General features: G+C 51.7%; 2 protein-coding genes across 2 annotated transcripts; one reads left to right on the top strand and one right to left on the bottom strand.

The window, feature by feature from the left end:
• Window positions 1-241: 241 nt before the first annotated feature.
• On the top strand, window positions 242-8,520 carry V2A60_009049 (uncharacterized protein; the record flags this gene model as incomplete). The annotated part of the gene is made up of 10 exons (XM_083260317.1): window positions 242-525; window positions 580-680; window positions 731-1,117; window positions 1,168-4,233; window positions 4,286-4,768; window positions 7,166-7,273; window positions 7,329-7,484; window positions 7,551-7,574; window positions 7,696-7,815; window positions 7,886-8,520. 10 exons carry the CDS (start codon window positions 242-244, stop codon window positions 8,518-8,520), a joined length of 5,364 nt encoding a protein of 1,787 aa, XP_083116443.1.
• Window positions 8,521-10,764: 2,244 nt separating this feature from the next.
• On the bottom strand, window positions 10,765-13,142 carry V2A60_009048 (tryptophan synthase TRP5; the record flags this gene model as incomplete). The annotated part of the gene is made up of 5 exons (XM_083260316.1): window positions 10,765-11,571; window positions 11,633-12,751; window positions 12,816-12,886; window positions 12,940-13,027; window positions 13,095-13,142. The coding sequence occupies 5 exons, from the start codon at window positions 13,140-13,142 to the stop codon at window positions 10,765-10,767; spliced, it is 2,133 nt and encodes a 710-aa protein (XP_083116442.1).
• Between the last annotated feature and the right edge of the window lie 2,808 nt (window positions 13,143-15,950).

The raw sequence follows: 15,950 nt of genomic DNA, 5'->3' as shown, positions 1-15,950 counted from the left end.
GTCAAGGTACCGCAGAAGTGTGGGTACCTGGTTCTAACGAATACGCGTGAGCTGCCCGTCGCGAAGCTAAAATTTCAGAGTTGCAGCACCGAGCAGGCTTCGATTCCAAAAGTAACCCTTGCCTGCACCGACGACAAACGCTTTTATCCTGTCGGCCACCACGCGCAATTCTGCACAGGACTGCGAGTACACGGACCCGGTCGCAAGCTGCGCATATCTAATGACGAACGAGAATTAAATCATGCCCAACGCGAAGCGGCTCAAAAATAGCGCCGCTGCGAAGGCCAAGGCACCTATCGACCACGAAGAGCCTGCCGGCGAACGTCCGACACCTGCAGAGGTTGAAGAGGAGGAGCACCAATTTGTGCAGGTGGCACGTGTGCATTGGCTGAAGAAGACAAAGAAGACTGCCAAGGTTAAGGTCAAGAACGATATCCTCAAGCAAAGCCTCTGGGATGTCCTCGAGAGAGATGGCTTCCAGTACAAGTCCTTGCTCCTTTTGGAAAGCTTGCAGACGCTGGAGAGGTATGCAGAATCACAAAAACGTTGCCAATTGCATAGCGACTGACTAGTACGAAGTTATCTTTGGCCCGGATATACAGAAGAAGCGTCCAATTTCCACGTCTTGTTGATGGCCCTGATTATCAACGTCAAGCGCAGAGAACATCTTGAAACTTGGGGTGAGTTTGCTCAACAGAGACCGCTTGGACATCTTACTAAACTTTTCAAGCTTTATTCGAGCAGCATCCTGAAGAGTTTTCCTCATTCTTCCGTCGTGTACTATCGTTGTCGCTCGATCGAACGCTTGCGACGACCATTCGAACGAACCTGCTCTGTTTCCTGATCCATGCCTTCCAGAGCTTGGACTCTAGCATTGTGAGAAGGGACTGCGCTCCACTGGTCTCTATTGGTATATGGCACAACATCTCAACAGACCAGGAACGTGACCGACTCTTGGACCAGTCTCCACAGCTTAGGAAGTCCTGGAGAGCCGCACAGAAGCGTTTTGATGCTGGCGACGATGCAATTAAGGCTCGTCTACGGTTTGAACGCTCTTGGTTGTACACGCTGCTCTTGGATTTTCTTAGCTTGCTTTACGAAGAGAATCGCAAACCAGGTAAGCCTCATTGGTTTTCCGCATCACGGTTACGCTAACACACTTCATAGAGCAAAACCTGTACTGCGAACGCTTTACCGAGTTCATCACAGACTTGCAGAGTCAGTTACCGACACGGCGATATGTCAATGCTTTGCAAAATAATCTGAATCTCCTTCCGGCGATGAGGCTATCTCCCATGTATAATGACGAAGCGAATGATCTTTTCCGCGATCTGCAAGCCCTACTTGCTCATTTTACCTATTTCTCAATCGATGATCAGACAGGTGCTCAGCTCGCTCGTGAAGAAGCTTACGAAAAGCACTGCAAGGAGCTTGGGAAGCTCCAACGCACCGCCTTGAAGTTCTTCAAAGAGAAGCTTACGGTCCTTGCACTATCTAATTACGGCTCCATTGACAAGCGAGAGGAGCTGAAGACTCTCCTTGAAACGTTGACAGACGATGAGATTGCTTCACTCGCTGGCCATCTTGGTATCCGAACAACATACCCAAATGACCTGAAACTCCCCGCCGGCCGCGAACTGCAAATAGAGTGCATGCTTAGCACTTTTGAGCGGAAGAAGACCTTCCAGGAAATTGCACAGACTATGTCGATTGTCCCTACAGAAAAGACATTGTTTGATGCTAGCTTCCAAAGAGCAGACTCATATGACGGATCGCGTCCGCTGGCACTACCCAAATTGAACCTGCAGTACCTGTCCGCCGGGGACTTCCTTTGGAGAGCTCTAATACTTTATCGCTGCGAGGCATTCTATGGTATTCGCAGGGATATTGAGACGGCGCTCCGCCGGTTGAAGCCAGAGAGCAGAAAGCCAGGCGAGACTTACTTTGCTGGCACCTCTAAAATGGCGATGCCAATTTCCAAGCCGGCTATCATTGAGGTTGTTCCTGCGCTGATTGGCGATTCCAAGCCGCCCATGGTCAGGGCTGAAGTCTCGGTTGATGTGCGAAGGCTTGGCGACCATGTTCGCAAGGAGTGGGATTCTCTCCGCCCAGATGATGTGGTGTTCTTGCTATCGGTGGAGCCGCCCGCTAATGACTCGATTACACACGGAGCCTCGCTAAGTGAATTGGAAAAGATTGGTGTAGTATCGGTGCGTGCTGCTGAAGTTATCCGTGTTACAGACGATAAGGGACGCCATGGAAAGGAACCAAGAAGCCGCGACGGCAAGCGGCGTATCGAGCTGAAGCTTGATTCACAAACATACACAAAGGACGCTGCCTTAGCTGCTGCTGGTAAGAGAGACATCTATGGCAGTGTGAATCTGATTCTCCGACGAGGTCGTCGCGAAAACAACTTCAAGCCAGTTCTCGAATCTATCCGAAATCTCGTCCTCTCAGACGCGCCTCTACCCAGCTGGCTGCATGAAGTGTTCTTAGGATATGGTGACCCAGCTGGCGCAAGCTACAAGAATCTACCAAACCGAATCAAGACCGTTGATTATAACGACACGTTTTTGGAGTGGCAGCATCTCATTGAGAGTCTGCCAGGCAAGACTGTGGAGCCAAGCGATGATGTGGACGGCAGTTTTGGGCCCCCTTACGTATTAGAAACGCTGGACAAGCCCGAAGTCCAGGCACCAGTCAAGACCTCGAAGAAGAGGCGTCGCGATGCCGAGCCACTGAAGGCAGTTGACGCCGAGACACTCAAAGTCACCACGTACAAGCCGCCAAACCAGGGACCGTATCCCATCGACGCACCAAAGCTGAACTCTGTCCGCTTCACACCGGCCCAGGTTGAGGCCATTATGTCCGGCTCCCAGCCTGGCTTGACAGTTGTGGTTGGGCCTCCGGGGACTGGCAAGACGGATGTTGCGACTCAGATCATTCACAATATCTATCACAATTTCCCCAAGCAAAAGACGCTCTTGATCGCGCACAGCAATCAAGCGCTGAACCAGCTCTTCGCTAAGATTATTGCGCTTGATATCGATGAAAGACACTTGCTTCGACTTGGGCACGGTGAAGAGGACCTTGCGACTGAAGGAAGTTTTAGTAAGCATGGCCGTGTTGACTCATTTCTTGACAATCGCGCACGCTTCTTGTTTGAAGTCAGAAAGCTTGCAAGCAGCCTTGGCGCCCCTGGTGCGCACGATAACTCTGCTGAGACAGCCGGCTACTTTAAAACGGTTTACATCGACCCGGCCTGGAAAAAGTTCAAGCAGGTCATCGCTTCGGACGAGTCGTCAGTTACACAGATTATCGAGGCTTTTCCTTTCCATAGCTACTTTGCGGATGCACCTCAGCCCCTCTTCCCAGATGCTGAACGTGCTGAGCTCATTGACATTGCACATGGCTGCTATAGACACATTGAGAAAATTTTCTCTGAACTGGCTGACATTCTGCCATTCGAAATTCTGCGACGCGAGCGAGACAAGGCCAACTATTTACTGACAAGCGAAGCGCGCATTGTTGCCATGACCACCACGCACGCGGCCATCAGGAGGGGCGAGGTGGCTGCTCTCGGCTTCCACTATGACAATGTCGTGATGGAAGAAGCTGCTCAAATCACGGAGATTGAAACGTTCATTCCCCTGGCTATGCAGAAGCCCGTCAATGGCGAGGTGCCTCTGCAAAGAGTAGTCCTGTGCGGAGACCACTTTCAGAACTCGCCTGTTATTCAGAGCCTTGCTTTTAGACACTACGCAAACCTGGAACAGTCGCTGTTCTCTCGTTTTGTTAGACTTGGCGTACCAACCATTTCGCTCGATCAGCAGGGCCGTGCTCGCCCGTCCATTGCCCGCCTGTACCAGTGGCGCTACCCCAAGCTGCATAATCTGCCAGACGTGAGCAACAATGTGGAATTCAAGCAGGCCAATGCTGGGTTCAAATTTGACTTTCAGTTTATCAATGTACCCAAATACAAGGGCAAGGGTGAGATGGAGCCGACGCCACACTTTATTCAGAACTTGGGCGAGGCGGAGTACGCTGTCGCCATGTACCAGTATATGCGACTTCTTGGATATCCAGCGGACAAAATCAGCATTCTCACGACGTATGCTGGACAGAGAGCGCTCGTCAGGGATGTGCTGTCACATCGATGCGCCAGAAACACCATTTTTGGCATGCCTAAAGCTGTTGCCACAGTGGACAAGTACCAGGGGGAACAGAACGACTGTATGTATCCTCAGGATGAAAACGACGCGCTGAATCGACTAACCAATCATAGATATTATTCTTTCTCTCACTCGTACATCACGAGTCGGATACTTGCGTGACGTGCGCCGCATGACTGTTGCCATGTCTCGTGCGCGTCTCGGTCTGTATATTCTTGGACGTCGTGAAATCTTCGAGGCATGCCATGAGCTGCGACCCGCCTTTGACATTCTTCTGTCGCGACCAGACAAGCTGATGCTGGTCACGGGCGAGCTGTGGCCCACGCAGCGTCCCGCCACGACCGGGGAAGACGGCGGAACTGGTCCCGTCGCGGACGAGGTTGCTATGGAGGGCGTCGAGCATCTGGGCCAATATGTGTTTGAGATGACAAGCACCAAGATGAAGCAGCTTGAGTCGGAGAATAAAATGGTGGACGTGATAGAGCCAGTTGTGGAGGATGGCAGCGAGGGCGAGGGTGACGAGAGAGGAGACGAAGAGACGCAGGCTACTTACTACGACGGAGTGGTAGAGCCGGATATTCAAGAGGTTCGCGAAGGTGAGGCGAGCTAACGGGTATAGGCACAAGTGACTTATGAGTTAGTCTATTACTGTCTCTGTTTATGTTCACTTTCTTGGGGCTTAGATTGAATGGCGTTCGGTTTGGTTATGTACTCTCTTTCCCGCGTGTATGGACTTAGTTTACAAGAAATTGATTGGGCCAGATATCTGATGACGCATATCTGCACACTGCTTCCCACCAACGTGCATATAGCAGGGAAACATGAACATATAATACATCCTAAAACTGTTGATATTGAGTCTGTGCCGGTCGAATGTGTTGAGCCACGTCCGTGTTTAGCGTACGGTGGCCCTCAGTCAATGACTGGGTGTTGGCTCCGGCCGCATCAATACGACGATATTGCAGGCGCCGTCTGGTTGTTGTTTGAGTACCATTAGTGTAGATGCCATGAATTTGCGCTGCCAGTGACTCCGTGGCTGCCTGGTCTAGTGTGATGCCCGCTGAATCGAGCAACGACGGTAGCCTTGCTTGCAAGCTTGCCATCGAAACCTCTAGTAGACTCAAAACTTCTGAGAACCCAGTCTGCATGAACGGCGAAGCTGGGCGAGGGTGCTCGGCGAAGAGCAAGTCCCACATTTTGTACCACTTCTGATCGTCCGTACCAACGCCACTGTCACGAAGGTCATTCAACGCGACTACTTCCCCAGGTAACAAGTTCTCTGGCAGGGGCTTATTTTGACAGCCCATCTGCTGTACATGAGCTATCCATTCCTCTTCCCGGTGGTGGCTAAAAGCCATCCAACAATTACTACAATAAAAGGTACCCAGGGTGTGGCATCGCAATAGATGCTGCTTAACATCACTATACCTTCTCAGCTCGTACTTGCGAAAGCAGCGAAAGTGGTTGACGGGATCAAACTTATAAAAAGGACAAGCTAAGGGTAGGGGCACAGCAGGCTCATCGCTGCTAGCGACCTGATCGCCGGTGCCGCCGCGGTCATCGCTGGTGTTGCGCGTATCTCTTCTTTTCCGCATGCGAGCGCTTCTTATAGTGTGGGCGCTTCGTTTCAAGTCATTGGCGACGGGTGCCGGTGAGGTTGAAGTCAGGCTTCTGGTCAAGGAACACTCTTCGATGGTTGAATGCAAGTTTTCTGCTTGTTCAGCATCAGGTGACGATGATTCAGGATCCTGTCCCGTTAAGCCAGGTCCGACAGTTGTCTGGGCCAGATTACACCCCCTTGCTGCAGACTTCAGTGTGCAAAACTCGAATTAGCCGCGGTAACTTCCACCCCTATCTTACAAGCGGACCTCGAAGCGATGGAGCTTTGCAAGCAGGTCCGACGAAATTCAAAGACGTACCGTTGGCTGAGCCAGCGTCACCACCGGAGAGGGGGCGGCTGGCGTGGGATCACGGCGTTTGGAATGATCACTTCTTAAAGGCTGCGAACATGGGAAGCCCTTTTCCAAACATCGCTCGCATTTTTGAGGATACTGGCGATCTGTTGGAAGGCACTACAGCAAGTTAACAGGGTCATCAAACCTGAGAGCCGTGGAGGAGGATGTTACCTTTTTCTTGTCCCTTCTGCAATACTCACATTTGTAAAACTGTAGCTCGCGGGCTGGCTTCCGTACAGCAGTTTGCTGGGATTCGGCCATGACTAACAACGGATAATCAAGTCGCTGTCGTTGTTCCGCGACTCGTTTAGTCATGGACATTACAGTGCGCTACGAAGTGGTATTTTGGACCCCAAATGATATGCGACACGTGATCGCACTGTACTTGTGTACCGCGTGCTTGCCACGGATGTGTCTGGGAGGCGGGAAAAGTGGAAAAAGTGATGCCCGAGTGACTGCGCACAAATGTGGGCTGACCGGTGGCGACCTGTGCGACAGAGCAATCGTTCACGAAGGAACGCGGCTCGTTTCCGCCTTACTGAGGGATTCCGCTCCTCTTTCAAACGAATAATCACGAATACTTTAGGGTGATTGGCTAGAATACATAGAGGCGCCACTTAGCCGGCATCACGTGACTCAAGTCGCAGATTGCGACTGGCTTAGGCTAGCGTGACTCGTCAGCCCACAGGTAGCCAGGAATAGGGAGTAGAGGCTGCCCCCCCTCTACTGTCGCACTTGATCTCTCACACATTTTCGTTCACCCAAACCGCACAGGTGCGCCTCGACTTCAACTGCGACACATAGGATGCCGCGTCGTCGCCTCTACTTCTTCGACGGGACTTGGGCTGATCGGAACGCGAAATCGAAAAGCACGCTATTGGCATCTATTATCGACTACATTTCTAAAGGTGCCGACTTGGAGATTAAATATTTTCCGGGACCCGGGACACGCAATGGATGGATAGAAAGATATCTTGGAGGTAAACGCCCACTGCCTGCATTGTGCGACCATCAGTATAGACTAACACGGGCTCATAGGTGGTCTGGCAACCAAGGAGGTCATCGCCACCATCATTGATGCCATAGGTGATCTGGCCACAAATTATCATCCTGGTGACTTGATCACCGTTATAGGATACAGCCGTGGTGAGCACTCCCACAGCCCACACTTCTTGCATTGTGCCACCCTGATCTTGTATAGGGTCTTACATAGGTCGGAGCTTTATTGGATTTCTCGACCGGGTCGGCTTGCCGAAAGACGGCGACCGACATGCGCTTCATGATCTCTACGATAAATACACCTCCGGAAAATTCCTGAAGAGAGGTGTACCGAGTCACCTAAGAAAGAAATATAATTGTAAGCCATGCACACCACGAGGCTCCATCTAAAAATGAAGCCCTAACTAACAGCTGCTATTCCCAGGTATTCACGTCGAGGTTCAAACTCGTATGTCATTACCCAGCCCAGTGTTCGCAGAACGTCTTGCCACTTGATCAGGGAGATCAGCCTACCCCTTTCCAATGTAGTTTCCTACCCATTATTCGGCATGCTTACGTTGAGTCGCAAGTTCTCTGCATCGACACGGTCGGCGCCCTTGGCATTCCACATACGGGAATTTTCGGCTTCCTGAACCTGCTACCACGCCTCATCGGAAAGCAGGAATTCATGGAAACCAACGCAGCCTCTAGTACGTGGCATAATTCATTTCATTAATTTTTCGTAGCATTTTTTTAACAGTATCGTCATTCGTGCCTTAGACGTTCAAGTGTTGCTGCATGTGCTCGCTTTGCACGAGTGCAGAGGCCCATTTCAGCCAACATTGATGCATATTGATGAAGCATCAAATCAGGTTCTGCAGCAGGTTTGGTTTCTCGGAAGTCACAGCGATGTTGCAAATGACGACGAGACAGGCTGCATTAGCGATATTGTTCTCGCATGGTGTGTGGCAAATTTAGAAACGCATGCAGGTATCGTCTTTGATGAGACAAAGCTGTCTGATCGGTTCCCTCGCATGGACGCCGATATGCCCGTCACGGACAGTGCATCAAATTGCCTTTCCTGGGTGCATGATCCTATACGCGATCCAGTCAAGGGCCTATGGTGGCTCATGGGTCGCAAGACTCGCGTGCCCAATAGCCATGTTGCTCGCGGTAAGCGCACCAACGAGAGCGTGCACCCAACGGCCCGTCGTCGCGGTTACGGGAGCAGCCGTGAAAGGCCTGTGGTGCCGGGGCACAGCTTGTATTGGCAGGACGACTCATTTGTATGGAAGAGGAACCGATCTCAATCCTCGGATATCGGTAACAGCGCCACAACTCTCCCCGAAGCCGCTCTAAGTCGTCGTGAAGCTCATCTGCTGGGGGTTCCCACCGCATACGCATTACGGACCTGATTTACGAGTCACGAGTGTTAGACCTATATTCTCATAGTAGCGCCCGAATTCATGAATGCTTTTTTTGCTTTAATTACGCTAATCAGCAGTAGCCGCGTGAGATCATGATCTATGACGCGTAGACATGGATATAAGACAGGGAAGCGATATCTTGGGCTAAAGTTTTGCGTGCTGAGTTGTTGAAGGTATGGCCAAGCAATATAGAGAAATAATTCACAGGCAGATGTAAAGAGCAAGAATAACGGTAGTAATGGCACATACATTAGTAAGTAGATAGCCTTCCTACGTCAGCTAGTCTGCTAGAGAGGACTGGGTGAAGGTCGAACGCACCTGTAACCGGAGCGAGAAGCACCAGAGGATGATGCCAGTAGACAGGAAGGCATTGAAGAGCAGAAAATACGTCAGGTCTTATGGCTTGTTAAGTTGATAATGAATCCCTCCTGTGGCGTATAACCTGTGGCGCGCTCTGGTCAAGCCTCAGGATCACTGGATGGGCCTCCAGCGAGTGCTGCGATTATGAAATCCACTTACAAACCACCCTCGGCTAGTTTGAGAAATTCTTGTAGTTTGACAGAGCAGATAGGAGTCACACAATGAAAGGGCAAACCAGCAGCATATTAAGCCATGTGCGCAGGCAGACGGTGGCGGTTCTGGCGGCTTTGACGAACCGATCAAGGGGGAAAGGCCCGCTTAGAAGGTACCGTGAGAGCTGCGCGTATATTGACAATTATTTCATCAGACTGGAGATAGAGAGCGCATCAAAGACTTGTAAAATTGAAGCCCTCTGTTTTTCTCACTTTACCGTCAGCTTGACGGAGATTTTTGATGCGTAGACCATCTCACATCCTGTACTGGGAGGAGCCTCCTTGGGCTACTGCCTGGCCTCAACACCATGTAGTCAACACACTCTTGCAAAAATCAACACAGGGCCTGATAGATCGAGAGGATTGCAAATTCAATACAGCTTGGACCAAGATACGCAGCGTCAGCCAGCCAATATGGAAAGGCGCAATAAAGCACTTCTGAGACTTGGTGCAGTGCGTCTCCCGTGTACGAGATCAAACGGCCAATCAAGGACTGCTTGTTCATAGATCCTGAGCACATTCTAGAAGGTGTACACGCCCGATGTGAAGGGACGGAGCGGCTGCACGACGGCCCGGTCAGTGCCGAGTGAGATGCGACGCCGTCGAGTTTGGGGTCTTGGCATCTGGGGAAGAAAAGGACCCCCGCCACAGCCCGTGGCTTAGTACGGACTCTGCCTCGAGAAGCCAAGTGTTGCAAAGAGGCCAATCAATCCTTTCTCTGACGTTCAATTTAAGAGACGCCTTGAGGTTACCAGCGCTCAATACTTCTTCACTTTTTTTTTCCTAGCCTGGGCAAGTATCACGCTGGCGCGCCTGGGCGGCCGTGTACTATGGATCGTCGTATACTGACGATGGTTCATCTACGAGGTAAAATTAATGCGTGTGCTGCGCGTCCGTGTTAGAGAGTGTTGTGAATCTGATTTAAGAATTAATGAAAAAAAAAGGGGGGGGGCCGACAGAGGTATTGCACCGCCCCTGGTTGCGGATGTCGTCGGGTGGTTGTCTCTGCTCGGAATTACTCTGCCCAACAACGGGGGTAGCGGCACTGAGTGTTTTAAACCCCTGTCTCAGCGGGAAGTGGTGGATTGAATAAGAGAGTCGGGGTTCAGCAGACTACAAACAATACGCATCGGCCGCTTTTCGATGTCATGCAGCCCGGCGGGAATGCAGGACTCCCCTTGCGTGACAATGCCCTTCTGATGCCACTACAAGGTATTTTATCAAGTTAGCGGCTCGCTTGGCGAAGCCGTTCCTGAGGAACCCAATCAAATGACGTTGCGCTGACGAGGGCACCAACACAAGTTGATGCTGATCATATGCGCGCAGAAGACTTCGTTACGTAGATGTCGCGGCACAACGGATCAGAGTGGTGCAACTAGCGAACAAAGAGCTTCAAGTTATGGAACGCGATTATGTCCGAGTATGACACGGAAAAGTGTGCCTGCTGACATGTATTCAATAGTGCCGCGTAATATTCAATGTGCAACCTGAGTCTTTGCTTGCATGCTAGTACTTGTTCCATTTCTATGTATGAACCTTATAACGCCTGCGTCTTTCTTTGAGGCAGATGTATTCGTCTGCCTGGGAAACACGCCCCCGCCTTTCTTTTTTTGCGCCAACTAAATATTTACACAAATGAACAACCCCGATATCGCGCCTTCTATTCGAAACGAAGGTCCCATCCAATCTTGGGACCGAGCTTGGGCAGCTCCTCGGCAACACTCTGGACATCCTTGTCACCACGGCCACTCAGGCAAATGACAATGTCTTCGCCCTTCTTCATGGTCTTGGCCAGCTCGATACCTCCGTAGATTCCGTGAGCAGACTCAAGGGCCGGGATGATTCCCTCCAACTGACTGCATAGGCGGAAGCCAATCATAGCTTGGGCATCGTCGGCAGCGATGAACTCGGCGCGGCCACTGTCTTTCCAAGAGCTCAGCTCGGGACCGACACCGGGGTAGTCCAGGCCGGCGGAGATGGAGTGCGTCTCGGAAATCTGGCCATTCTCGTCCTGCACGACATAGGTGCGGACGCCGTGCAAAACGCCCTTGGTACCGGCGCTGAGTGGTGCACCATGTCTGCCCGTGCCGACTCCCTCGCCACCAGCCTCAACACCGAGGATCTTGACGCTGGGGTCGTTGGAAAAGGGATAGAACATGCCAGCGGCATTAGAACCACCACCGACACAGGCAACTACGGCGTCGGGGAGCTTGCCGCGCTTCTCCATCATCTGCTGCTTGGTTTCCTCTCCAATAACAGACTGTAGAGTTCGCACAATGGTAGGGAAGGGGTGAGGGCCAATCGCGGAGCCAATAATGTAGTGCGTAGTATCGAGCTCGACAACCCAGGCGCGGAGGGCCTCGTTGACGGCATCACGGAGAGTCTGACTGCCAGCGGTGACAGGGACAACCTTGGCTCCCAGAAGTCTCATACGGAAAACGTTGAGCGCCTGGCGGCGAACATCCTCCTGGCATACGTGTCAGTAAACAGCCTTGCACAATGTAGTGAGCTCGGAGAAATGGACTTACAGCACCCATATAGACTGTGCATTCCATGCCAAACTTGGCGCAAATGGTGGCTGTGGCAACACCGTGCTGGCCGGCACCAGTTTCGGCAATGATCTTGGTCTTGCCCAGGCGCTTGGCGAGGAGAAGCTGGCCAATAGCGTTGTTGATCTTGTGGCTGCCAGTATGATTCAAATCTTCGCGCTTCAGCCAGATGTTAGCACCGCCAGCATACTCTGTCAGGCGGCTAGCCAGGTACAGCTTGGATTGGCGGCCCATGTAGTCGTAATAAGAGCGGATCTCCTCCCAAAACACTGGATCATCTTTGATCTTATTGAACCCATCCTCGAGCTGGGACAGGCAGTCCATCAAACTCTCAGGGACAAACTGGCCACCAAACTCGCCGAAGCGGTCTGGGATCTTGGCGTGCATGGCAGCGAGCTGAGCAACCAGCTCCTTGTCCTTCTCGGGCGTAATGGTGGCCTCGGCCAGAGTGGCCTCGCTGTTCTGAATATCCTGGGCAGCGACGCTGCTAGCGTCGGCAGCGACCTGCTCGGCAGAGCGTCCGCAGAGCTCAGCGCAGAAGTTTTGCACGCTGTCGCAAACCTGGCCAGAGGGAGCGTTGCCAATGGTAGTAATGATTTGACTTCCAACAACGACACCATCGGCAACGGAAGCGACGCTCTTAAAATGATCGGAAGTGCTGACTCCGAAACCAACAGCCGCGGGTTTATTGCCGCTGTAGTTCTTGACGCGGCTGAGGAGCTCGGGAATGTTGGCGCTCAAGGTACCAGTGGCACCAGTGACACCCTGTCTCGAGACAACGTAGATGAAGGAGTCGGCAAGCTGGCAAAGAATCTTCATGCGAGCGTCCGATGTGGCGGGGGCAATGAGTGGTACGTAGGAGAGGCCACCCTTGGTGCAGAGTTTGCGGAAGGAGATGGCCTCCTCGGGGGGAAGATCGACGACGATGAAGCCGTTGACACCGGCGGACTTGCAGTCAGCCAGAAGACGCTCTTCGCCGTAGTTGAGGAGAGGATTGTAGTATCCCATGATGATGACAGGGACGGTCAAGCCCTTGCTGCGGGCATCGCGAATAATATCGAGAGTCGATGAGATCGTGACATCGTTGTTCAGTGCAATCTAGTATCAGGTCAGCAAAACGGATCTGGCATTGAGGGATGAAATCAGCAGTCAAATCGCATACGGCATTGGCTTTTTGAATCGTGGGACCGTCAGCGATGGGGTCAGTGAAGGGGGACCCAACTTCGATGACGTCTGGGCAGCAGTTAGCTAGCTGACGGAGTATAGGATTGACGACGACAACACACCGCAGCCACCCTTTTGCATGGACATTAGGATTTCTGGCGTATCTTGAGGCCTGGGATATCCCGCTGTGACATAACCGACGAGGGCAGACTATTCGGAGAGGTGCCAATGGTTAGCCACGACGTCTCTCTCCTTCTACCCCGCCATTTGGACTCACTCGCTTCTGCGCCTTGCAGCGCTGGAATGTGTGCTTAATAGCCTCCATGTTTGCTTGATGGTAGAGAGTGATCAAGTTTGAAGGCAGTTGATAATGGAAAAGACATAGACTTTGCTTGACGAAGGGAGGTGAGCAATTGGCGGACGATCTTTAGTAGACATATATATATAGATGTATAGAATTGAGCCGCAAACCGGAGTGGCTCTTTTTTCGGTGCGTGGCGACTGGCTGGTGCTAGCAATGGCCAATGGGCGAAACCGGAAGGGTAGCCTCCGCCAAATTTCTGTGCGCTAGACCTGCAGGCTGCCGCGCTCCGCCTATGCAAAGTGCATGCTAGTGCCGGACTTTCCCAAAGAGGCAATGGGCAAGTTATGCCGGTATTATGTCATTTGATGTGACGTTTGTGGAGTGTCCGCACACCTGTCGACATATTTGCAAACTGGACCAGTAAAAGTAGCTGTAATCACATTAGCCAGCAGTAACTAGCAGCAGATCGAGACTGCACAGACACTCAGTAGCCAGTACTGAGTAGCATATTGGTGAGCAGGTAACCGGGATCCGGGGTTGGGACCAGGGTTAGGGTTGCCACTGCCTACCTAGCTACCGAGTTTGAGAGATGTTGCGAGTGCATCGATTAATGGCTGGCATTACCACCGGTAGACTGTCAGCTCAGTACGGAGTACTGGCTGATGTTGTGGCTTCTCTGATTGGCTTCGGATGCTGACACAATGCAACAACGAGCAACCTGGGCCTTTGCCCAGCCGACTGGTTTATGGACTTTTAGTAACAGAGCAGCGCGTTGATAATCCGTGACCTAAACCCGTCGAACGCCTACTTACTGGGTAATAAGTATTTCCATACTTAGTCTCATGGAAGAACGAAAAGACAAGAATCTCCACTTAAAAATCATCTCCCTTGGGCGGATGGGCGGATGGGCGGGTAGCTGGATTACTCAGTACAGCACAATGGGTTGCCGTGGTAATTACAATGGGGAACACCATATCGGCGCAGAATTGATTGCCAGCAGAGACCTGAATCGCCTAGGGCCAGGGGCTGTCGCAGGAATAACTGTCACGGTGCAGACATCGTCGCACTTATCAGTGAGGGAACAGCGCTACCAGTACAGCTTGCTCCCGTGCATGCAGGCCCAACCGGCCGATGCTGCAACCACTTTGCCTAGTTGAGCGACTGTGTGTAGGCGAGAATGACGGCAGTCACCTTGTAGCGATTGAGAGGGTCGAGATTGGGTACCCAGTACTTAGCGTGAAGGAAGCTGCACTGATCCGTACCCAGTACGTATCAGTACCTACCTGGACGGAAACACAGTGCTGCTGCCTTGAGCTTCTTGGGATTTGTATTACAACACAGCATCCTGATGATGTACTAAGTAGGAAGCGGTAGCTGGTCACTCAGCGGCCGTGCTTTTGAAGGAAGCATGGAAGGACAAGAGAAGCCAGGCTGAAGCGTGGTTGGGTAGCAATCATTGGACAGGTTCTTTTTGATTGAGAATTTACAAGCTTGTCATCGCTCGTTGCGCAGTGACTCACATTTGTATGACAAGGGCATCACGCGTCTGGTCCGTGACAGGATCGCGTGTGGCTGACGGCGGGCTGGGAACCAAGCTACAGGGCTAGCGTGGCGACGAAGAGAAGTCGAGATGCAGCTAGTCTTTTGGCAGCATGTGTTCATTGATTTTGGCGTGGGACAAAGTTTGCATCGCGAGTTTCGGTAGCACATTTTTGGTATTTTGGAAGCATGGTTTGTGTTTCCATGAGTAGCGGCAATGAGAGTTGAGGATGCAGGGGGGATGGGGGCTGACATGATCTGATCACTGTTACCCAGTACTGAGTATATTTCCCTGCCTGTGACGGTACTGACGGGTACCACAATCCTGGCGAATCTTTGGAACTTCTCAAGGTTTTGTGTGGCGGCGCGGGGAAGTAGCCGTATCACGGAAATTAGGCCAGCGGATACCCGAGCGTACGAGAAAGGGGTTATTAGTACGTTTGTGCGTACCTTGGTTGCTTGGTGCCTGTAAAACAAAGTAAGAAACTCTACGGAGTACTGCGTAGTAAGTACTTACTAACTTACCAGTAGAGCAGTGCCTGCCTAGGTATGTCGACATGTCATGATGGGTTAATCAAGGCGGGTCATGGTCGTGGCGAGAAAAGTCATCTGAGGCATCCAGGCATCAAGGTATCATAGGGAGCAATTGATTAAAAGTACTTACTGGTTGTGAAAAAAAAAAAAAGGTGAATAGCAAGTCGAGGCGAGTGTGGCGTAAGTGTGGCGCGGGACGCTGAAAAAGAAAAGGAAAAGGAAAAGGGAAAGGCAAAAAGACAGGGAAAGACAGGGAAAGAAAGGGAAAGGGCAAGCAAGTATTGGGTAACAGGGGCTTCCTTCCCTTCTACTCCGTAGTCTGTGTGGCCACAATACTGGCCAGTGGGTTCTCATAAACACTTCTCCGTACTACTGATAGGCTCAGCGCACCAACGCACCCGCGCACCAGCGCACTAGCGCAACCGCACCCACCCTTAATCATCTTTCTCGCCCAAAATTTTTTTCTGCACGGCTCTCTCTCCAATCCCTCACCACTTCCAATCCCCAAACAACAAGGTGGTCCGGTGGAAATACTCGTTTTTCCCCAGACCGACATCCCTTACCCTCTTCACCAGGGCATTGGATTCCTTCTTCTGAGTCTACAGCACCAGAAGCCACTCGAGACACCTCCCATCTCGCAGTTCCTATTCGCCACACCAAAAGATCCACGGGATTTTTTCTTGTCCTCTCCACGACAAGAAGCTTCTCGCGATCTCGCCTGTCGCTCTTCGACTCGACCTACTCAGCCGACGCAAG

Source organism: Cordyceps javanica, chromosome 6 (genome assembly GCF_051103115.1).
Source record: "Cordyceps javanica chromosome 6, complete sequence".
NCBI classification, from domain to species: Eukaryota; Fungi; Ascomycota; class Sordariomycetes; order Hypocreales; family Cordycipitaceae; genus Cordyceps; species Cordyceps javanica.
Note: the sequence above shows the minus strand (reverse complement) of the source record. Positions and strands in the feature narration are given on the sequence as shown.